The following is a 21,944-nucleotide window of genomic DNA, read 5'->3' as shown; positions in this document are numbered from 1 at the left end:
TTGGGGTGTTTGTGTGTGTGAGTAGGCAAACTTCTGGTGAGTTGGTAGCTTTGGATGCAGAGAGAAGGAATTGGAAGCAAAATCACTTGGCTCTTCACTGGTGACATCAATTGCTTGATTTCTCTTGTGTGACTTTATGAATGAGAATAAGATGTTAAAATGTTTCAGCAAACTCCCATTTCACAGTTCCTGTTGGATGCTGCTGTACAGCTGCTTTACTCTACCCAGATGCGTTGTCACCCAGGTTGTTTCTCCAGACCTCATAGACCTCTCCAGACCAGTTGGCCTCATAAAAGTTACAAGCTGTTCACTGTTTTATTTTGCAAGAACTAGCTCAGCAATTCAGCATAATTAATGCCTCTAAAATATGTCTCTAGAAGCAAGGCACAGTTTTATCCTCTTTTCCCCTGTAAGTGTGCTGAGGTGCCTGGGTGAGGTCAGAGTCTCAGGTGTGCTCCCCCTGTGCTCCTGTCCCTGGAAAAGCTGGGAGTTGTGCTCCAGCAGCAGTGCCAGAGCCACTCCTCCCTCTGAGCTGAACCAGGTGTGTCAGTCTCACTTGGCAGGGCAGGACAGGAGTGTTCCACGTGGGATCAGGTCCTGCTCAGTCCCCCTGGCTCACACGGACACCTCTCAAACAGGAGCTGCTCTCCAGGTATCATCCAAACCTCATTTGGTTTCATTACTCTTCCCAGCAGCTGCTGTGGCTGCCTTCATTCTCTTGAATTCCCTCACCAGCCAGCAGGGACATCTTCCAGATTCTGCTCATTTTTACACCTCTTTTAGTCTCCCACATCCTCCCACATGGCTGTTTGACTGCATTTTAAGCCTGGCTGAGCCACTTGGGTTTGTTTTCTGTAGAAAAGGTGGCTGAAGGAGGAAAGCATTGAGATAAAATTTTACAGTCCAGTAGGAGCTGAATAAATCTTGATTTGTGAATTAAATTCAAATCAAGGTTTGCTCAGTCACATCTGTCCAACTCTAAGATGGTGCTGAAACTTTTCTGTTGTGGCTCATTCCCAGTTACCTCTACTCTGAGACAGAATCCTAGAAAACACAGATTGCATGAACTTTCCAGAGCTCTTGCCCAGCCCCACTCCCTGTGCAGCTCTTAGACCAACAATCAGAACAAACCCATGAAGGTTCTTTTAAAACTTTTCCTCTACTAAGTGTGCTTGAGAGAGAAATATTTAGATATCTGCTCCCATGGGAACTTGGCTCCGTGGTTCAAGTTGAGTCACTTCCCTTAGAGTGGAGAAGTGTCAAGACCTCCAGAGACACTATGAGGTTTCTGTCTGGCAAAAGGGAAATACACTCAAAGGATGAGTCAGGCTGGAATAAATGAAATATTCCTTAGCACGGGTGTCTGGGCTAAATCTGGAGTTGAAGTTGTGGGCTTTCCACAGTGGTTGGAGATTGAATGTTCCCATTCCCCCAGGCTGGAGCTGGGCACGGTCTGTGGGGAGGGGAGGAGGAGCAAGCCAAAAAAAGAGATTGGGTGTGGTCTCGAGGTGTTTGGAGTGCGCTGCTGGGAAGCGAAAACACATTTGGGAATGCTGAAACTGTGGGGCTGAAAGGCTGGGCAGGTTACACAGCCAGCCAGGATCAGGCAGGTATTGGGCTGAGTGGGCCAGCACGATTTGGGAATCCAAATTTTTGGGTGCTGGTGAGAATCCCTGCCAAAACCCCAAAATTTGGCTTTGGTACTCATAATTCCCTGCCATTCCCCTGATGGAAATTGGGAGCTGTTCTCTACTTGGGAAGGGGCTCAGGGAGGGTGGAAGGGTCACCAGCCCTGCTGCCCACACAGAAGGTTTTAAATATTAAAGCAGGGAAGTGCAATTTGAAGTCTGCTGCTAGGGCAGGAAGAAATGTTGTGCATTGACATGTCCCAGGTCTGGTCCCTACCTCAGTGATTAACTGGCTGTGCAGCAAGAGGCTGCCATGTGACAGCCAGATCAGTACCATTAAATTCCAGTGGTTGCATGGTATTACACTACTGAAGGAAAAGAGGAGGCACAGGGAACAATTAGTGTTGGATCCTTTGGCAGAGGCAGATTTTTCCACCACCACCTACAGTTGTGTCTGTTTGATGTCACTTGGGCTCTTCACTTGAGAAGTCTCTCCCCGCCCCTGATGCTGGGAAATGCAGCTGCTTCCCTCCTCTGGAGAGTGTGGGGTAACTGGGGATTTCCAAAGTGCTTTGAGATCTTGTGCAAAGAATTGTTGCTCCAGGAACTGCAGGTGCTGGCAGATTTCCTACTGTCAGCCCCGAAATCCTGGTGCTGTCTCTGGGGGCTGGGGAAGGTCTTTACCTTGGAAGGAGTGCCCCATCCTGTGTGTGTTTGCCTGGAGTTGCCTCCAGACAAAGGAAGGAACAGAGTCCTCCTCTTCCTCCACACCATTCTGCCCAGGTTTTACCTCAAGTGCTCCAGCTTCATGCATTCATTTCTTTCTGGCTGGGGGGATGCACTAAGCAGTTGTAGGCATGGGGTTAAGCCCACCTGGCCAGCACCTCCCTGTCCTGTGTGTGCCTTCCTTTGGAGATCATGAGGAATTCCCACCACTCTCAGAGCTGTAGATGGTCAAGCTGCCTCTGCCACATGATGTTTTATCAGCTCTGGCTCACAGCACTATCTCCCTTTGCAAGCACTGCTGGAGGTGGCAGGAGCTGTGGGGTGAGGTTTGGATCCTGCAGCATCCAGGAGCAGAGTCAGCCCCTGCCAGTGAGCAGCTCCTGTGGCATCACAGGCACCACCACCTGTAAAGAGCTGCCGAGGGTGTGTTGCAGATGAGTTTTGCCAAGGCAGGCTGTGATCAGAAGGAGTTTCAGGTTAAAGCTGCACAGAAAAGCCTAAGTGACAAATGTGAGGTTTGTGGGTGGGGATGGAATGGTGAGATGTGCAGGGTAGGGATCTTTATTTCAGTCAAGGCTCTCTCTGCAGCCACAGCAGTTGTTACTCACCTGTGTGCTCTCTCGAGTGAGTCAGAACCAGTAATTTCAGCCCCCTCCTTGCTCAAGGGCTGGCCCTGTGCCATGGAGAGAGGCCCCAGCGGGACATGAAGTGGCCCATGTCATGGGGAGCAGAACAGGGACTCAAACCTGCCGTGGTGGCTGCTGGATCTCACATCTCAGGGTACAACTGGACCAGGATCCCTCCCTGCTGGGTCCTGCCAGCCCAGCTGCCATTCCCTACACAGCTCCTGTGGTTTCTGGATGCTGGAACAAAAGGTATCAGCTTGGCTCCATTTTTACGAGCTCAGCTCAGCAAATCCTGTCTTTCTAAACTTTTCCTTTCCCCTGCTCAAGCTGTGTCTCCTCCTCCTCCTTTTCCATGTACTTTGCTCTGCGAGGGCTGGGCTCTGGCTGGGACACACTGGCTCTTCCCGTGGCACAGACTGACTGCTATAATATTCCATGTTTTGGCGTGTCCCTCTGGAATGTGGGGGCGGTGGGAGGGGTTGTCCTGCAGCCTCCTCCCATCACCCCAGCATTTGTCTCTGTGCAGCTTGGTGGGCTCCTCGGGGGCTTTGGCAAGTGTGTGGGGAGAATTGTTGGTGGAAAAGCCGTGGGGAGAACGCTCTGTGCTGGAGCTAGTCAGTAATTCGGCATCTGTGCTCCAGAATAACCTGGTTAAGGGGCACCATGGGGGCGTGGAGGTACCTGGGTGTCAGCCCCGGGTTCTTCCACCTTCACAAGCATCTCCCTAGTCCCTCCTCAGCTCAGGCACATGGTGTAGGTCCTGCTGCTCTCAACTCAGCCCCCAAACCAGCAAATAAATAGGCTTTGAAATCTGTGTCCCTCCCATTCTCTGTCCCTGCAGTGAGGGGATGATAAATCCAGTGTCTGAAACAGAATTATCTCACTGGGAGAGGGAAGTGGAAGACAGCACATGACAGTGATGGTGAAAACATTTTAAAGTGGTCAAAAGATGCTGTGAGGCAAATGAGGGACATCCAGGTCTTCACATGAAATCTGTGACTTCCTCAGAGTCATCCTCGCATGTCCCTGCCATGGAGCTGGCAGCTCTTGTGCCAAAGTTCTGCTCCTGCACAGGGCTCCCAAGGGGAACAGAGCTTTCACAACTGCCCTGTCCTGTGTGGGTGGCTGGAAGTCCCCTTTGCTCTTCCCAGAGGGATGGAGTTTGCCTTGACATCCTTCTAAGATGTCCCAAATGTGGTGGGGGGTATTGTGTGTTCCCCACTTCCTTCCCAGGTAGCACCATCTTTTGTGAGGTGCCCCCAAAGTGCTCAGGAGAGATGGGGGTTCAGGGCAGGAGTAACTGGAGGGCCCCACAGGAAACAGGGAGGGGATTGACTGACATCCTTCCTGGGTATGGAATCATTGCCCCACAGCACCCAGTGGGTTCCAGGGGGATACCTCACCTGGGCAGCCCCAAAGAGGGGAAACGGGGATGTCTCTCATTCTAAAACCACCTTTATCTCCTCTTCAGCCTGCCCTGTTCCCTTTGCCAACTCGCTTTTGCAGAGTCATCAGACCCCGTGTTTAAAAGCAGAAGTGAGGGAGGGACATGTTGAAATCAGGTTTTTGACTATTTGCCCATTTCCATCTGAGAGATAAGAGTGAGGCCAGGCTGCGGCTTCAGGACCAAGACAAGAGGTAGGAGATAAATTACTATTAACGCTGGTGTGGGGTGCTTTGCTAGCAGGTTTTTCTTTAAGGGGAAGGTGATGATGCTTGTTCTTTGGAGATCTGTTTTCTCAGCAGCACCTATAACCCCATTCACAAGTGAACTGTGGACTTTATTTATATCGGGGACAGGTATAAAGGGTTTTCCTTTAGAATGACTTGTTTTTAAAAGGAATGTAAGGCTTCACTCCATATTGTGCATCTATATGTTTGTTATTTTGGGAGGCAGACTGACAGTGTGGGAAGCAGGGTTATTTTGGGGAATGCTAACCACTCCCTTTGGAAAGTCCTGCCTTGGATGTCTGGGATGTTTTGGTAGTTGTCTGCCAGTGTGGGGAATGGAGTTTATTAGGATTGTCTCTACTAACCAGAAATCCTCACTCATTCTGGAGCTGCTTTTAGGGCTTCTCTTATTGTTTCCCGGACAAGGAGTAATTCAAGGTGCAAATACTGGAGCTCAGTGATTTTTGTCACTGGTATTTTGTGGAACAGGTGGCTGCTGGTAAAACCCAGGGGAAAAAAGGATATTTGCTACTTTTGAGACCTGCTCACCAAACAGCTCTCCCATGGCACACAGAGAGGCTGGAATCCATGTGATCCCTGCACAGAGTCCTTCCCAAGGTCCGTGCTGGCCTCTGATGGGAGCTGTGTGCTCCCACCCTGCTGGGCTTTGCCTGAGCATTTCCAGTGAGCATTGCAAACCCCTGCAGTGGCCAGCTGGGCAAAGTGCTTTTCAACAGATACTTCCACGCTGCAGCTGAACTTTTGCTTTCTAAAGCCTGCACAACCCCAGCCCAGCCACCAGCTCCTGGCTGGAGGGTCACTGCCTGATGTTTAGCAATAGTTATGACTGGATTTTATTTCTCCAGTGTTACAAGGAGGAGAGAAGTGTATTTGAGAATTATTTGAACACTTTCAGCTGTTCTCTCTGTGCTAGTTGAGGTAAGAGACATCCTGGCTGCTGCTATTTTTTGTTGGCAAGGAGCAGTGAAAAGTATGAGCAGCTCAAGGATACTGAGTCCATGTCCTGCCTTTACCTCTGGGGTTCCTCTTTGCTGGGCCAGATTTTGCTTTTGCAATCAAAGCTAAAAGCAAAGATGACAGCAATAGTTTCCAAAGGCCATCATGCACTTTTCTCTAGCTCCCACTAACAATATTTTGCAAGGGAGCACAGAGCTGATGTCCCAGATCAATAAACTGCATTTGTGTGTCACGGGACAGGAACTGGCTTCTCCACCACATCCCCCTCTATCAGCGAGGGAGGAGATGCTTTTAAGCTGCCTGCCCAAGGTGAGCCAATGGAAAGAGGCTGGATAAAGCCAAGGCTCAGGCTGGCAGGGCTGGGTGAGCACCTCTGACAGCAAAGGGACTGGACATCCTCACCAAGTGTGGGGTGAGCAGGTGGCTCCAGTGCCAAACTGGGGAGTGCACAAGAAGGGGTTCTGAAGGCCAGCTCCTTGGGACACCCAATTCCTGGGGACAGTTACCAGAGCCCTGCTGACAGGGGAGAGGACAGAAGTGTAACAAGCAGCTTTTTTCAGACCTCAGGGGACAAGGCTGAAAAATCTCAGGAATGCATTTCAGGTTTTGGTGCCTAACTGTATCTCTGGATTTTTATTCTGTAGATTATCTCGGCATCCCCCTACTCCTGGAAATTCAGGAGTAAAAATTGCACAGATTTTATGCTATGCAGCCCCTCTTGGCCCCAGTCCTATGCTGGCTGACCTAGATAAAGAAAATCTGCCCCCCACTCAACCCCCTGCCTCTGCTCTCAGCCCTGTTTCCATCTCCTGGTCTCAACTTCAGGGAACCTCTTTTGCCATTATAACCTGCTCTTGCAGGGTTCCAGGGCAACGGGAGGTTGTGTCTCTCTTAAAACAATTAAAACAATGCAACCTGCCTCAATTAAAGGACGGGATGAGTGCAAGGCTGGAAGGGACTGGCTGCCTGCCCTCCCCCTCTCACAGGGATGCTGCTGCCAGCATCCTCCTGCAGCTCTGCTGGGGATCTGTGGGGCTCTGTGCTGATGGACTCTGATTCCTTCACTGGTATTAAGGAGACAAACTTTCCAGTGCAGTTTCCATGGTCATGGTTTCCTGTTTGGGTTCAGCACAAATCCCAGAGTGCCTGCACAGTGCCACTGATCCCAGTGTGGAGCCACTGCTGCCCCTGTTACATCTGAAGCAGGTTTTTTTAATGGCTTTTGGACCATGCAGGGGCCAGAAAGGTGTGGGGGAGACAAAACTTCCCCTTGGGGAGTCACTGCCCTGCTGCACAGGGCCTGTGGCTCCTCAGCAGCCCCAGCAGTGACACTGAGCACGGGCTGGTGTCCTTGTCCTTCCCCGGGCTGTGGGAAATGCTTGTGCAGCTCAACAGCTCCTCTAAAGCCCAGGCTGCTCTCAGCTGTGCCTGCAGACACAACACCCACCCAGGAGCAAACTGGCTCTTCCCCTGGCCAGCTCCTGATGCCCGGCCAAGCCTTCCCCACCCAGTTTGTTATCGGAGAGAGCATCCTGATAGGGATCTGCCAGGGGAGGGGAAACTGCCTGGCAAATGGCAGTCAGATATAGTGTTTACAAGAATGAAAGATGATGGTAAAGAGCAAGTTTTCAAAATCATTTCTTTCGGTTTTTTTCTCAGTAACTAGCTCTTTCTGGCCAGCCCGTTTGGGGAAAAGGTCACAGGCCCTTTCTCAGTGCTGTTCTTGTCTCTTTACTGCATTTGTTCTCAGCTTAACCTTGTGCAACTCTCCTGGGTGTTGCAAGAACTTCTCATCCTGCAGCTTTTGTATGGGGTTTCAAGTCCCCTCCATCCCCCAAGATTGAAGACCTTGCTTTCTGTTTTCTGCCTCTGCTCTCGGGGCAAGATGGATCCTAAAGACACATCAGAGCCCAGATCCTTAGTGCTGCCTGCACTAATCCTCTCCATCACCCCTTCCCCTGCGGGGCTTTACCTTCTCGGGACTGTTTCTCTCCACTTGCTCCCAATTCCTTGCTCATAAGTGACAGCAGGGACTGGATGTGACACCCTCCTTTTGCCTGGGGGGTGCAGGGGAGCAGGTTTGGGGCGCCTGCGTGCCCGGGGTGCTCTGGAGGGAGCCCTGGGCTCGTTTCCGCTGTGCTGAAATGGCCACGCTCTGATAAGAGCTGTGGTTTCCTCCTCTGAGCAAGAGAGGCGCTGGGGGAGGCTGCAGTTCCAGGCAGAGCTGCAGCCCTGCCCCACACTCAGCTCCCCCCGAGATGGATCCTGCTGGTGAGAGCCCCCCGGGGACCCTGCCCGGGGAGGAGAGCCCCGAGGTAGGTGGCTTTGAGCTCACGGGATGGCGTTTGGGGTGTGATGGCACCAGGCAGGGGCAGGGATGCTGTGCCCAGGGGACCCTGGGGGCAGCGCTGGGGGCTGAGGCTGTGAAAGGGGAATGGCAGAAAAGGAACCGAGGTCTGGGTGTGACTGAGAGATGGGGGTACCCTACCCATGGAAATGGGCACCCCGGGGTGAGCACGGCGTCAGCTGCAGCTCTGTGCCCCCACTGAGGGGCCCCTCTGAGCTTGGCTACAGCTTCCAGCACCTCCCAGCCCCTCTGGGCTCTCTGCTGCTGGCAGCTCCCCCCAAACCCTGCTCTAGGCCACCCCAACCCAAACGACTTCCTCTGGGTCCCCTCTGTCTGTCCCCGTGAGATGGGACCCACAGCTCTGCCCAGTGCTGCTGGCAGCACCAGGGCACAGTGCCCGTGCTGCACTCCTGGGGTGGCCTGTCCTGCACTCCTGGGATGCTCTGTCCTGCTGGTGTCCCCACTCTGGGACCTGTCCTCCCTCCCAAGCCCCCCTGTCCCTGCTGCAGCTGCTGGGCTGGGCTGATACCGGTGGCTGTATCCAGACTTGGATTTAAGCAGCACTCCTGGGTTTGAGCTGGACCCTTGGCATGAGGATTAGCAGCAGTAAACACATCCTGGTGGCTCAGCTCAGCTTTAGCTGAACCAGACCTGTGTGCACATGGGAGCACGGAGCAGATCCTGCAGCTGCCAAATGAACAGCAGGAGCTGCCCCAAAAGCAGCAGGGATTCCTCCCCCTGCCCTCCTGTGCTACCCCACTGCTGGGCAAGGAACAGATGCTTCTGTCTGGCTGATAAATAGCAGCAGCAGAGAAATAAAGTCCTTTTTCTGTCCCCTTTGCACTTGTGACCGTGCAATGGGGCAGTGCTGGCTGTGGGGATGCTGAAAGATTTGGGATGGGGCTGTGCCCCTCCGTGCCTTGGCACGGGCAGGGCAGTGCCAGCAGCAGCAGAAGGTGCATGGAACCTGGGCAGGGGCAGGCTGGGACCTGAGTGCAACAGGTCCCCCTTTCACAGGGGGCTACCGAGCCACCAGAGACCCCAGCAGTCACCAGTGGGTACAGGAAGGGATGTGGAGGCAGAATAAGGGAGAGAAGCAGCACAAGAGTTAAACTTGCTGGGGCTGGAAGGGTTGAATTCAGTCCAGATGGCCGAGGGATTAGGGCAGCCCTAGATTTGCCATAAGCAAATGTTGATATTCAAGCTCAGGGTTGGTTTATTTTTTCTATTAGGGGTTCCTAAGGTCACTTTGGGGCCTGAGCTGACCCATGGGTAGGATTTGTCTATCCATCCATCCATCCATCCATCCACACCAGCCCTGCATGAGCAGGTGCTGGGACCATGCTCTGCAAAAGCCCCTCAGCCCAGAAAAGCCCAAACTCATTTTAAAAACTTCTGGTACATTTTTTGGTGTCACCCCCTTGTACTCCCAGAAGTTCCAGTGCCAGGACCAGTAACAGATGGCACAGGAACACTACTCCCCTTCCTCTGGTGGTGTCACTGATTGGATTTAATTCTTGTTTGGAAAGTCAGTGCTGCTGCTCATCCTTCAAGAGAGGAATGAGCAGCGCACCCTTGCAGCTTTCAGAGATTTGTAGCAGTGCACCAAATCCTGGCTTTTGGCATCTCCTTGCCCAGCCTGGAGCTCCTCACAGTGCTCTGGCCCCCTGCCCTGTCCTTCAGCTGCTTTGCTCTCCAGCCTGGTGCTGCTGGACTGAGTGGCTCTGGGTTCTATTTGGCTTTTAAAGCCTCCCGGGGGTCACCCCAAGCTGCTGTTCCACCCTCACAGTCCCCTCCTTAATTAATGGGGCTTGAGGGTGAAGCCCCCCGTGCTGCCCTGCTGGTGTCCCTTGGCCGTGGGGTGTCACAGCATCCTTTGGGACATCCCGCCCTCGTGTGCTGTGGGTGATGCCACCCCATCCTGGCTGCCCTGCCCTGTCCGGCCACCATTTCCTCCTCACACCATGCTCTTGATGGGAAACCTCTCTGCCTCTCTTCTCTCCCCAGATGGATCTGTCCCACCGGTTCTCCAAGGAAGAGGTACGAGCGTGGCCCCTCCGAGGTGTCCCTTGGTGTCACTGGAGGGGTGGCAGCGCTGCAGGGGCTCAGTGCCCGGAGCTGCTGCCCAGGGACAGCGGGTGGGGCAGGCAGGGCTGGGTGCACTGGGCCTGGCACAGAGCTTGGGGAGCTGTGAGGAGGAAATCCTGCTGGTCCTGGGGGATGCATGGAGCACGTCCGTGCTGCTGTCCCCACGAGGTGACAGCGCTGTCCCCCCTCAGCTGGCCCTGCTCTACGAGGAGGTTCTCTACACCATCCGGCACCGCCTGGGCAAGCCCGAGCAGCAGCACGTCGGGGATTCCCAGGAGCTCTACTCCTACGTGCAGAAGGTGTGTCCCTTCCTCACAGGGTCCCCAAAACCTGTCCCCTGGCATGCCCATCCTCCCAGCTGCAGGGTGTGGTAGGGCTCTCTCATGCCCCAAGCTCGCTCAAGGAGTTTTTAAAGAGGCTTTGATTTATTCTGGTGGTTCACAGGAGACCACAAAATTCTCAGGAGGCTGAATAACAAACTTTCACTTGCAAACTTGAGAATATTAATGTTGAATAAGGTTGGGCTTTCCATGTGCCAGAGGCTCCAGGGGCCAGGATGTGGAAGTGCCCCATGCCACCTCTGCAGAACTTGCCCTGACCCTCACCACACACAATTTCTCTCTGGTTGTTTGGAGCCAATAATCTTTCCTGTGGCTCCCTGCAGGGTCACTCAGAGGGAGCTTTTAACGAGCACCATGAAAGATGTAGCAGCAGCATCCAGCTGGAGGGCTGGGAGCATCCAGTGCTGGGAAATATTAGCCCTGGGGAGGAGTGTTTATCTTAGGCTGAGGATGGTGGGAAGAAGGCTCTGCCCCAAGAGCTTTCAGCTGGTCCCCAGCCTTCCTGCTGGACTCTGCCACACTCCTCTCCCCTTGGGCTGTTCCCAGGGAGCAGAGGGAAGCCTCTGGCTGCTCTCCAGCCCCTCTTAACAGGGCAGCATCCATCACCAGCCCCAATATTCACACAGGCTTTTGGCATGGACGCAGAGGAGCACAGTGTCATCATGCAGCAGGTCATGGAGCTGGAGGTACAGTGTCCCCAGCTGGGGTGGAGCTGGGGGGCTGCAGTGCCTCTGAGCCCCTGGGATTGGGATTTGGGATGCCCTGGGGTTGTCACTGCTGGGGAGGGGGGGGGGGGCGGAGCTGATGGCAGGGTCCTGTTCCATCCCCATCCTTCCTTGCAGGGTTGATCCTTCTTCACAGGGTTGTGACCCTGCACATTAATAGCTGTTTTCTCATTTTTCCAGAGCCCCATTTACTGCCTGAAAGCCACTGTGAAGGAAGCCAAGGGAATTTTGGGTAAAGATGTCAGTGGTAAGTGGAGAGGGATGCGTGTCCCGTGGGAAGAGGGGCAGCTGCTGCTCCCAAGTGGAATTCCCACACCTCCACCCTGGCAGGGCTCAGTGACCCCTACTGCCTGCTGGGCATCGAGGCCAGGAGCCAGGAACCAGCCCACCCTGACCACAAGAAGAGGATGAAGGCTGTGGTCAAAGACCTCATCCCCGAGGACCAAATCCATCGCACCCAAGTCATGAACCAGACCCTCAGCCCAGTGTGGAACGAGACATTCATCCTGTAATGCACCCCCAGCCCCTGGCTCTGCTCCCTGGGGGATGCAGGGTGTGCCCAGGGCTGTGCATGGGGGCTCAGCACTGGGATATTATTGAATAACAGCATCCCCTGGTGCCTTGCAGGGAGTTTAAAGATGTGGAGACAGCCAGCTTCCACCTGGACATGTGGTGAGTGACAGCATCCCAGTGACCCCAGGACCCTGCCCCGGGGGTCCTGCCTCCTCACATTCAATCTGCAACTTTTTTAAAGGCCCAGCAGCCAGTTGGGAATCCATTTGCCCATCACTTTCTGTGGAGCAGTGCTCAATGTAGATGTGACCTGTGCCAGCAGAGAGAGCCCAGGCTAGCTGTGCCCCGGCAGGGCTGGTCCTAAGCCCTGGTTTAACTCATGAGAGAAGCCATGTGCTCGCAGATTTGGGCTGGGTTTGGGGGTGGCCTCAGTGCTGACACATCCCTGCTCCTGTACTTTCCCTTCTCCACCATCACTGCAATTCCCTGCTCTGTTTTCCATCACCTGGATTTCCCCCTTTCCCCGCTGGGTTTGCTCCCGCCCTCGCAGGGACTCGGACGTGGTGGAGTCGATGCGGCACAAGCTGGGGGAGCTGACAGACCTGCACGGCCTCAAAAGGTTGGTGCTGGGGTGGCCCCCGGGCTGCTGAGGGGAGAGGGGGTGGAAAATCCTTATTCTCCTGCTGGATTTTAAAAATGGCCCTTGGACAGAGGGAGGGAGGGCAGCAGGTCTGTGTCACCCTCCTCCACGCCGGGTCACAGCTGCAGGACACCTTCCCACCCCCTCTGCTGTTTGTGCCTTTCAGGATCTTTAAAGATGCTCGCAAGGACAAAGGGCAGGATGATTTCCTGGGGAACGTGGTCGTTCGCCTCAAGGTGAGCAGTGCCTGAAGGATCCCAGCCCTGGGCAGCCCCCGGCACACCCAGGATCCCCTCTCAGAGCCACAAACTGATGGCAGGTCCCTCCCTGTGCCACAGTCATTCCAGCACACTCAGGCACTGCACAGCCTGTATTTTAAATCCGATACAGAATCTTCCTGCCCTGTGAACACACAGTGGGATGGAGATCCCCTGGTGTCTGAGTGAGATCCTTCCCTTGGGAAGGGTGCCCAGGGCTTCCCTCTTGTCCCTCTGTGCCTGCAGGACCTGCACTGCTGGAATGACCAGTGGTACCAGCTGGAGCCACGGACAGAGACGTATCCTGAGCGGGGACACTGTCACCTGCAGTTCCTCCTGACTCACAAGAAGGTGGGATGGGATGGGATGGGATGGGATGGGATGGGATGGGATGGGATGGGATGGGATGGGATGGGATCCTTTCCCATTGTCTTGGCAGGATGGGACAGCTGCCTGTCCCTTGGGGCTTGTCTAGGAGTCAGCACCAGGGTCTGCAGGTGCTGGACCCTCCCCTGAGCTCTGAGCCAGCACCAGGACCCTGCTCCTGGTGCACCCGTAGCCCTTGGCTCTCCAGCCCCGCTTTTTGGGGCCTGTGTCCCCGCTGTGACAGTGTCCCTGTGTGTCCAGGCAGGTGATGGCTCTCTCTGCCTTGTCTCTTTCCAGAGGGCCACCACGTGCAGCCGGACCCAGCCGAGCTACACCGTGCACCGGCACCTCCTGCAGCAGCTGGTGTCCCACGAGATCCTCCAGCACCAGGTACCGGCAGTGCCGCCAGCACCTGCAGGTGGGCTGGGGGAGGTTCCTCTGCAGCCCACACTGTGTGATGGGAATGAGGGCCAGGGCGATGTCTGGCATCCTTCCCACCCCTGCAGACACGCCATGGTGCCTGTCCCCCTCCTTGCTCATCCTGTCCTGCCCCAGGACACATTTCCCTCCCCTTTCCCTCCTGGCAGGCCGGCAGCACCTCCTGGGACGGGGAGCTGAGCAGCCACGCCAGCACCGTGCTGTACCTGCACGCCACACAGAAGGACCTGTCTGACTTCCACCAGGACATGGCGTGAGTGCCCCACACCCAGGACACCCCAGTGCAGCAGCCGGGGCCTTCCTGGGACCCCCTGACCACAGCTGGAGCTCAGGTGTTGCTCCCAGGGCACCTGGTTGCCACCCTTGTGGCTCCAGCTGTGACTGTGCTGGCTCCTGGGTGTCCCCCAGCCCCCGGGGGCTCAGCCCAGCCCTCCCTCCTCCCCAGGCAGTGGCTGGCCTACAGCAAACTCTACCAGAGCCTGGAGTTCAACAGCAGCTGCCTCCTGCACCAGATCACCAGCATCGAGTACCGCTGGGTGCAGGAGCGCCTGAGGCCAGAGCAGGTGAGGGGGCTCCGGTGTGGGCAGAGATCAGCGAGAGGTGCCCCAGGCACTGAGCCTCTCCTCACAGCCACAGCCTCTCCTTTTACTCCCTGTGTTCCAGGAGGGGCAGGAGGTTGTGGGGTACAGGGGTGCCAGGGTGTCTGGAGGGCATTTCCCAGTGGTTTGTTCCCCCTCTCTCTGGAGAGCCCCTTACCCTTTGCACTGACATCCCTCTCCCCCATCCCTGCCATCAGGTCAATGATAGCTGCCTGCAAAACTTAAATATGACCCAATTTCTCCTTCTCCCAGCCTGTTTTCCCAGAGCATCCCTGCACCCTGCTGAGACACTGAATTTTCCATGCATAGCAATGAGATTTAAGCACAAAGCTCAGTTCAATCCCTCCAGGGAGAAGCAACCAGAGACATCAGGGGGTTTTTCCCATTCCTGGAGCAGGCTGGGAAGGAATGGGAGCACCAGCTCCTCTGTGGTGCCATGGTCCTGCCAGCATCTGAGGAGAACAGTGCATGTTTCCTTTCTTCTCCCCAGAAAGCAGAGCTGGCCGAGTCCTTCCAGTCCTTGCTGACCTACGGGGTCTCCCTCATCCGTAGGTTCCGCATCATCTTCCCCCTCTCTGTCCCGAGGTCCATGGACAGGCTCCAGTCCCTGCTGCGGTGAGTTGGTCACTGGTGCCAGCTGCACGTGGGGTCCTGGGGCTTGGCCACTGTGATGGACAAACCCCTGAGCTTGAGAAAAATCTGTGTGAGCCCTTTCTGCCTCATCTAGGCTGCCGTGACACTTGTGCTGTCCCATCCCTCCTCCTGGGCTCCCTGTGGGGAATGCTGCTGGGAGGGGAAGGCTCTTTGGGCAGGGTCTCTGAGGGGAGAGGTGTTGGTTTCTGATGGCAGGTGCTGGGGTTCATTCGAGGTTCTCACTTTGCAGGGTCCTTGTCCAGATGTGCAAAACAAAAGCTTTCCATGAGCTCTGCACACCCAGCCCTGACCTCCCCCAGATGGTCTCCAGAGCTCTGAAGGTACTGGGGGTGTCACCCACCCCAGCCCCTGCAGGGTGGGACCCTGTGGGTCTCCCTTTCCTTCCATCCCCTGCCCAATGCCCACACCTCAGCAAATCCACATGGATCACCATGGCATGGGAAACGCCCACCCCTCCAACCCGGTGGCCCCAGCCTGTGGTTCTCACCTCACCCAGGGGACAGGGAGAGTGAAGGGGGTGACAGAGCTGGCTTTGCTCCTCCTGCTTCCCTGCCATCCCACCAGGACTCCTCTCTTGCAGTCAGGCACAACAGAGTGGTTCCACATGCAGAAGCAGCACCTCAAGCCCATGGTGAAGGTCAGTTCCCATCTCTGTCCCTCTGACATGATAAAGTCACCTCAAAATGTCTGAGCATCCAAAACCAGCTGTTCTTTCCTTTGCAGAGCATAGAGGAGAACAGCAAAGCCTTGTCCAAGCTCCTCCTGGAGGTGATAGAAGATCTCAAGCAGTGCCAAAAGATCTGGAATAAATTGTTCATCACGTAGGTTTCAGTGCTTCATCTCACCCCCATCCACCTTCCCTGGGATCAGGAGTGACAGGGACACTTTGATTCCTCATTCCTTGACCCTTGGGCTCCACAGGTGGGATCTCTGGTCCCATCTCTTCCCCTTAGAGCTGTGCTGTGCTCACCCAGGCCGTGGCCTGGCTGGCTTTGCTGGGCTGGCTTTGCTAGGCTGGGGTTGGCAGGCTCCTCACTCCACATTTCTCTCCTGCAGCAACCTGAAGTTGAATATCTTCTCCATTGCCTACCTGGAGCTGGAGAGCCTGGTGAGCAAACCTGGGCTGCTCTGCCCGCAGAGGACTGAGGTCTAAAGCCAGGCTGAGGTTTTTGGCCACCCTTCATGTGGCAGCTGCTTGTTGCAAGCGTGGAATGGAAGGGGAGCAAGAGAAACTCCCCCCCTCTCCCTGTGTGCCCATAGAGGGACAGTGGAGACTGTTTGACCCAGCAAATCTCCTGGAATCCCACCCAAAAGGAGGAGGAGTCCCCTGAGCTGACCCTCACTCCAGAAGGAGCCTTCCTGGCCGGACCTCACTGTGTCCCCCTGCCCTTGCTCCCATCCAGGTCGCAGAGCACGTCCAGGAGCAGCTGCACAAGGTTGACAGCAGCATGTCCAGACCCACAGCTGAGAGCCTCTTTGATCTCTACAGGAAGCTGCAGGAGCTCTATCAGATGAAGGAGTCCCTCCCAAACAGGTACCCAACCCCCAGAGAGGAGAGGTGCCAAAGGGAGGGATGGAGCAGTCAACTGATTTCTGGATCCTACCCACATCACTAATTGCACATCAGGCAGGGCAGGCTGTTGGTGTCTGGTGTCAAGGGGAGCATCACAGGAGGGTTTTGGGCTCATCTCTGGGTGGGGTTGGTGTGAGAGCAGGAGGCGGGTGAGGGTCCCATGCTCCTGCTGTGCAGTTGGAGAAGCCAGTGCCTTCATCCCCAGGGATGGGCCTCTGGCTCTGAGCAATTTCCACCAATGGTTCGAGGAAGCGTTGCCCCTGTGGCTGCAGAAGGCCTACACCACCACGCTGGAGAGGGCTCAGAGAGCCATCCAGATGGACCAGGTAACCTGGGAGGAGAAATCTCCCTCCTCCCTTTGGGGACACTCCAGCCGTCCTCCATGCCTTGCTGCTGTGCTGGCTCACAGCACTGAGGTACCTCTGGCAGCCCACGAGCAGCCTGGTTCCTCTCCCAAATGCATAGCAAAGTGTGTGGTCCCCTGGGCCAGCTGATCCCAGCCACCCTGGCCCCACACAATGTCCCTGTGTCCCTTCCCTCACTGCTCCCTGGCAGCTTATGTGATCCGAGTACTCTGCATTTGGGCCATGATGGGAGAATCTCCTTTGCTTCCAGCCTCTCTGCAGAGGGGAGGGAAGGCAGCCAGGGGGCCACAGGACCCCTTCAGTGGGGTCCAGCAACACTGGGTGGGTGTATGGAGGGAAGCAGGGAGCTCGTGCTGCTCCATCCACCCTCATCTCCTCCACTCTGCAAAGTGGTTGTGTGATGACATTGGGATGTAAGGAGCTGATGATGGGCCAGAGAGCCCCAAAGTGAAGGAGCAGCTCTGCTCTCCGGGTTGGCATCTCTCTGTAAAAGCTGCGTTTGCCTTCTGTGCCCCTCAGCTGAAGCCTTACGGGTATCACAAGCACAGCACATCCACCGTGGACCTGTCCACCTGCTACGCCCAGATCATGACAACCTGGCAGCAGCTCAACTGGCCAGACCCTGAGAAAGCCTTCATGATCATGGTCAATCTCCTGGAGGTTTGTACACCTGGGCACCAGCACCTGCAGCTTCCTCATCCTGCTCATGGGGACGTGTCTCCATGAAGGAGCCAGTACCCCCAGTGATGTGGTCCCAGTACCCCCAGTGATGTGGTCCCAGTACCCCCAGTGATGTGGTCACTGAGCCCACAGTGGTCCCCAGGTTGCCTGGTTCAGTCCTGCTGGTTTCCCCTCTGTCCTGCAGGACATGTGCAAGATCTCCCTGATGTACTGCAAGCTCATCAAGGAGAGAGCTGAGGCTCTGTCACTGAGCGAGCAGAACGAGGGCGATGCGGCCAACAAGGTTGGTATTGGAACCTGTCCTGGCTGCTCCAGGAAGGGCAGGATTTGGCACTGGTTTCTGGGCAAAGAGGGAGCTGAGCTGCTGAGAATGCAACTGATATCCCCAGTTTGGGTTCCACAGGGACCAGCTGGCCATCAAAAGCCATAATCCTGGAAAACCAGGAGAGAAATGATGTGAGCAGGGGGAGCAGGATGGGGCTGGGGATTCAGGTGAGGATGAAATTGAGAATGGAGATGGTGATGGGACTAGGGATGAGGATGGAGATGGAATAATGATGGAGATTGCATTGGGGATGGGGATGTGGGATGCTCCAGGGGGTGTGGACCCTGAAGCAGACCCATCTCCCCCAGCTCTGCATCGTGGTGAACAACATCGAGCAGCTCCGGCTGCTGATGCTGAAGCTGCCGGTGCAGCTGGACTGGGCCCAGCTGGAGCAGCGCATGAGGGGCATCATCGACCCCCAGCAGATCCAGAATGCTCTGCACAACCAACTGGACAGCACCGTGGCCTGCCTGGACCACGAGGTCCGGGACGTGGTGCAAGCCCTGGCTACCAAGGTGACCACCTGCCACTGACACCCCCTTGGCCCTCACCTGGCCCAGAGCAGTTTCATCCAAGGTGTCCTGAAGCCCATAATGCTCCTGGGATGGAGACAAGGTGGAGCTGGGCATGGGGAGGCTGGTGCAGAGGGCAGAGTCCAAGTCTCTTCCTGCGTTTCTCCCTTGCAGCTGGAAAAGGGCATTGCCAGACACATCCAGGAGCTCTCGTCTTCCAGTGACACCCAGAAGCCTGAGGATGTAAGTATCTGCTCCAGGCCCTCCTGGACCATCTTTTTTTGGACAGCTATGGATAGCCTTTGCTTGCTTGGTGGGTGCCTCTGTCACCCCCCATCGCTGCTCCCTGCCCACACCTGGGGCACAGGACACACCAGTGATGGGGCACAGACCCCCAAAGGCTTCACTTGATGCCCATGTCAGCAGCAGGAGCACACCAGGCACAGCCTGCCCATGGGAAGGAGCCCCTCTGGGACCCTCCCTGGCCTGCTGGATTCGCCCCCCTGCCCTCCCCAATGCCCCTCTCCTCTCGCTGCAGTCCATCATCCCCCTCATGAAGTTCCTGGAGTCAGAGCTGCAGTACCTCAACGAGCACCTGGTCCAGGAGAACTTCAAAAGGTGACCAGGGCACTTGGGATGCATTGTGGCAGAGGCCACCAGCGTCACCATCCCTTGGCAGGAGCATCCCCTCAGCTCCATGGGGCTTGGGGCCATCTCTCTTCAGGGCTGGCAGGATGAGGCACTTCCTGCTGGGGCTTTGCAAAGCCCTTCAGCTGAAGACCATCCCCCCAGCCCAGCCCCTGGATCCTGCTCACAGCCTCCCTCTCTCCCCCTGCAGCCTCCTCACCCTCCTGTGGCAGCACACCCTGTCTGTGCTCTCAGCAGCACGGGGCCCGCAGGTGCCCTCGGTCCAGCACTGCCAGAGGCTGTTCTGTGCCCTGAAGGTACCCAGGGGAAGCAGGGGGTCCCTGGAAGGGACAGGGCTTTGTTTGGTGGCTGACAGCATCCTTGTCCCCAGAGCCTGGAGCTGTGCTTCTATGCCGAGGGCTGTGGGCTGCCACTGGAGACCCTGCACAGTGCAGCATTCCAGGTATGGAGATGGGCATGGGGAGTCCCCGTGGGTTCCTTTGGGAGGAAGGGATGCCAGGGAGGACATCCCTGGGCTGTGGATCTGTCTCTGTGCTTGACCATCACCTCTCACCCTCCCCACAGGCGCTGGAGACTCACCTGGCTCTCTGCTCCGCCCCAAGCCGCAAACTCATCCAGAAATACTTCAGCAAAAGGATCCAGCAGCAGGTAGGAGTATGGATGGTGCTCCCAGCCCCTTCTCACATCCCACCCTTGCTCACAGGCTCTGCCTGTGGAAATGTGGAATTTCCCCACCACCCTCCCAGTCCTGGGGCTGTTGGGGCAGGTTTTGCCGTAGTGTTGAGCAGGAGGGGGCTCAATGCATCCCAGAGGATTCCAGCACATCCTGGTACCCTAAAATTCCTGCTGATTCTCTGGAAGGCCCTGTGCATCCCCTGCATGACGGGGAACAGGACAGCATCCTTATCCTTGTACCCCACTGCCCAGCTGGACACCAGCTCAGAGAAGTACGGGGCCGTGACCATCAAAGCTCTGTACCGGCCTTCGGAGCAGAAACTCCGTGTGGAAGTGCTCAACGCCACCAACCTCATCCCACTGGACTCCAACGGTGGGTGTGGGTGGCCAGGGGAGCCACACTGCTCCAGGGTCCCCTGTCCTTGGTCCCTGGTATGTCCCAGCCAGGAGAGATGCTGGCAATGCTTGGTCTCTCTTGATTTGCGTTTTTATGCAAGGAGGTGGATTTGGGGGAAAAGGGGGGTTATTGCACTGGCTCTGGGTGGTTCAGTGGGATGTGGCAGGCAGGACCATGCAGGGGACAGTGCCCATTGTTTGTGGCACAAGCCAGCAGCCAGGACAGGCGGCTTTTCTTCATTATGCAAAGCAGTCGCAGGGTGAGCAGCGACCTTCTCCGGGTGCGGCTGTCGTTTGGGGAGCTCTCCAGGAGAGGTCACTCCTCCTGCAGCCACCCCTGCTATGCGGGCAGGCTCAGGGATGCTCCGGGAGCCCGGGCTGGGCTGGGGGCTGTGCTGAGGCTGCCCTGACCCCCCTGCAGCCACCCCAGTGTACCCGAGCCGCGCTTGGGTTCATGCCGGGGCACAGGGGCCAGGGGAGGGGGCTGGCTGATGTCTGCACCCCACCAGGCTCCAGCGACCCCTTCGTGCAGCTCACCCTGGAGCCCCGGCACGAGTTCCCCGAGGTGGTGGCCCGGAGCACGCAGTGCAAGAAGAACGAGCTGCACCCCCTCTTCGACGAAGCCTTCGACTTGTACGTAGGGGCCGGCACCCAGCGGGGCCGCTGCCGTGGGGCTGCCGCTCCAGGAAGGGGCCGGGGATCGCTGCGGGGATCACTGCACCCCAGGGGGGTCCCCCAAACACCCGGCAGGGTGCGGGGCTGTGCTGGGTGGGGGCCGTGAGCTTTGAGGGGTTTGGGTCAGCGTGGGGCTGTGGCTCCCCGTGGGGTACGGAAGGTTGGGATGTGATGATGCCTGCCCTGCCCCTGCAGCCTGATCCCCTCCGAGAAGTGCCGGCAGGAGGGGGCCTGTCTGCTGCTGACCGTGTTTGACTACGATGTGCTGGGAGCCAACGACCTGGAGGGCGAAGCCTTCTTCCCCCTGTGCCACCTGCCCGGCCTGGACACCGAGCAGGACGAGGCCGACATGGCACGGGTGCCCCAGAGCCGGCTCCCCCTGACCCACCCCAAGCCCACGGGTACGTGGTGCCACAGCCAGGGAGCACAGGGGGCTGCGGGGAGCATCTCCCACCATGGCTCCCCTCTTCCCTGGCAGATGAGATCCTGCAGCTGCTGGAGTCCAGGAAAAGGGATAAAGAAGCTCAGGCCTTCGTTAAGCTCCGCAAGCAACGAGCCAAGCAGTCCAAGGAGACAGAGTGAGGGAGGGGCAGGAGACGGCCCCGAAAGGAGGGGTCCGGCCAGTGGGACCCCAGGACTTTTGTGTCCCATCTGCAGGAGTGTGGGGACAGAGGGGTCCCTGTGCCTGCCCCAGCACAGCTCCCAGCATCAGCTCACCCCCGTCTTCGGGCAGCAACGCTCCCCTGAGCCAGGAAGGGTGGCCAGGTGCATTGGAGGGGATTTCTCTGCCTGCCTGGACTAGTAACACTACACGAGGGGTGTGAAAGTGTGGCTGTCCCTGTCCATCCCCCTGGGATGCCAGTGCCACATCTCCTGCCCATGTACCCAACCCTCCTGTCTGCAACGTGACTGATTCAGGCTGGGGACAACCGTGGTCAAACCTGCCTTCTTCTTCTTCTTTTTTTTTTTTTTAATTTTAAGTTTCTTTTCCCCCTCATTTTCTTGTGGATAAGCCTCTTATTTTAAATGAAAAGCCACAAGGCTGATGCGTGGGCTGTGTGCTTTGGGGCAGTGGCCCTGTGCTGGGAGCAGCAGCACAGTGGGGTGGGACAAGGCATTTGAGGTCTGGTGGGAGCTGCTGAATTTTTCCTTTTTAAAAATGTGCATAGCTCTTGTGTCTGTTTGGTTTTTTGTTGTTTTGTGGGTTTTTTTTTTTGTTTTTTTGTTGTTTTTTTTTTTTAATTTTACCAATTTTGCTGACCTCCTGGAAACCTGGGATCTTGCTGAAAGAGTATCACAGCCCTGGAAGCCAAACCAGGAGGCATTTTGGGCAGGTGACAGCTCAGGTATGGGGTACAGGTCCCTGGCATCACTCTCAGCCTGTGCCAGGGATCTGTGTCCCTCTGGAAGTGGTGGGAAGCTCTGCAGGGTGCATCCATGTGGGGTGACCCAGTATGACAGCAAAAATGCCTGACAAGGCAGGTGGTTATAACAATT

General features: G+C 56.3%; 1 protein-coding gene across 3 annotated transcripts; it reads left to right on the top strand.

The window, feature by feature from the left end:
* Positions 1-4,551: 4,551 nt before the first annotated feature.
* Positions 4,552-21,617, top strand: UNC13D (unc-13 homolog D). Of its 3 annotated transcripts, none has more exons than XM_014889134.2 (32): positions 4,552-4,618; positions 9,984-10,016; positions 10,256-10,363; positions 11,032-11,091; positions 11,311-11,377; positions 11,461-11,638; positions 11,758-11,802; positions 12,194-12,262; positions 12,450-12,519; positions 12,787-12,891; positions 13,204-13,296; positions 13,494-13,597; positions 13,790-13,907; positions 14,434-14,558; positions 14,827-14,917; positions 15,178-15,234; positions 15,321-15,418; positions 15,654-15,705; positions 16,001-16,131; positions 16,376-16,496; positions 17,055-17,195; positions 17,401-17,499; positions 17,850-18,056; positions 18,228-18,296; positions 18,592-18,671; positions 18,892-18,997; positions 19,072-19,143; positions 19,266-19,349; positions 19,629-19,749; positions 20,282-20,405; positions 20,643-20,848; positions 20,926-21,617. In XM_014889134.2, exons 2-32 carry the CDS (start codon positions 9,984-9,986, stop codon positions 21,027-21,029), a joined length of 3,138 nt encoding a protein of 1,045 aa, XP_014744620.2. In that variant the 5' UTR covers positions 4,552-4,618; the 3' UTR covers positions 21,030-21,617. The 3 variants fall into 3 exon arrangements, with proteins under 3 accessions (XP_014744620.2, XP_088032611.1, XP_088032610.1); XM_088176484.1 differs by lacking the exon at positions 4,552-4,618 and adding an exon at positions 7,671-7,944; XM_088176485.1 differs by lacking the exons at positions 4,552-4,618; positions 20,926-21,617 and adding an exon at positions 7,295-7,944 and having other exon boundaries at positions 20,305-20,405; positions 20,643-20,842.
* The last annotated feature ends 327 nt before the right edge of the window (positions 21,618-21,944 follow it).

Source organism: Sturnus vulgaris, chromosome 20, assembly GCF_052056855.1.
Source record: "Sturnus vulgaris isolate bStuVul1 chromosome 20, bStuVul1.hap1, whole genome shotgun sequence".
Classification (NCBI taxonomy): Eukaryota; Metazoa; Chordata; class Aves; order Passeriformes; family Sturnidae; genus Sturnus; species Sturnus vulgaris.
Note: the sequence above shows the minus strand (reverse complement) of the source record. Positions and strands in the feature narration are given on the sequence as shown.

Coding starts and splice junctions, on each gene's coding strand:
- UNC13D (XM_088176484.1), top strand. CDS start 7,888: ATGGATCCTGCTGGTGAGAGCCCCCCGGGGACCCTGCCCGGGGAGGAG. Junction 13,297..13,493: donor ACGAGATCCTCCAGCACCAG/GTACCGGCAGTG, acceptor CCCTCCTGGCAG/GCCGGCAGCACCTCCTGGGA. Junction 13,598..13,789: donor GACTTCCACCAGGACATGGC/GTGAGTGCCCCA, acceptor CCTCCTCCCCAG/GCAGTGGCTGGCCTACAGCA.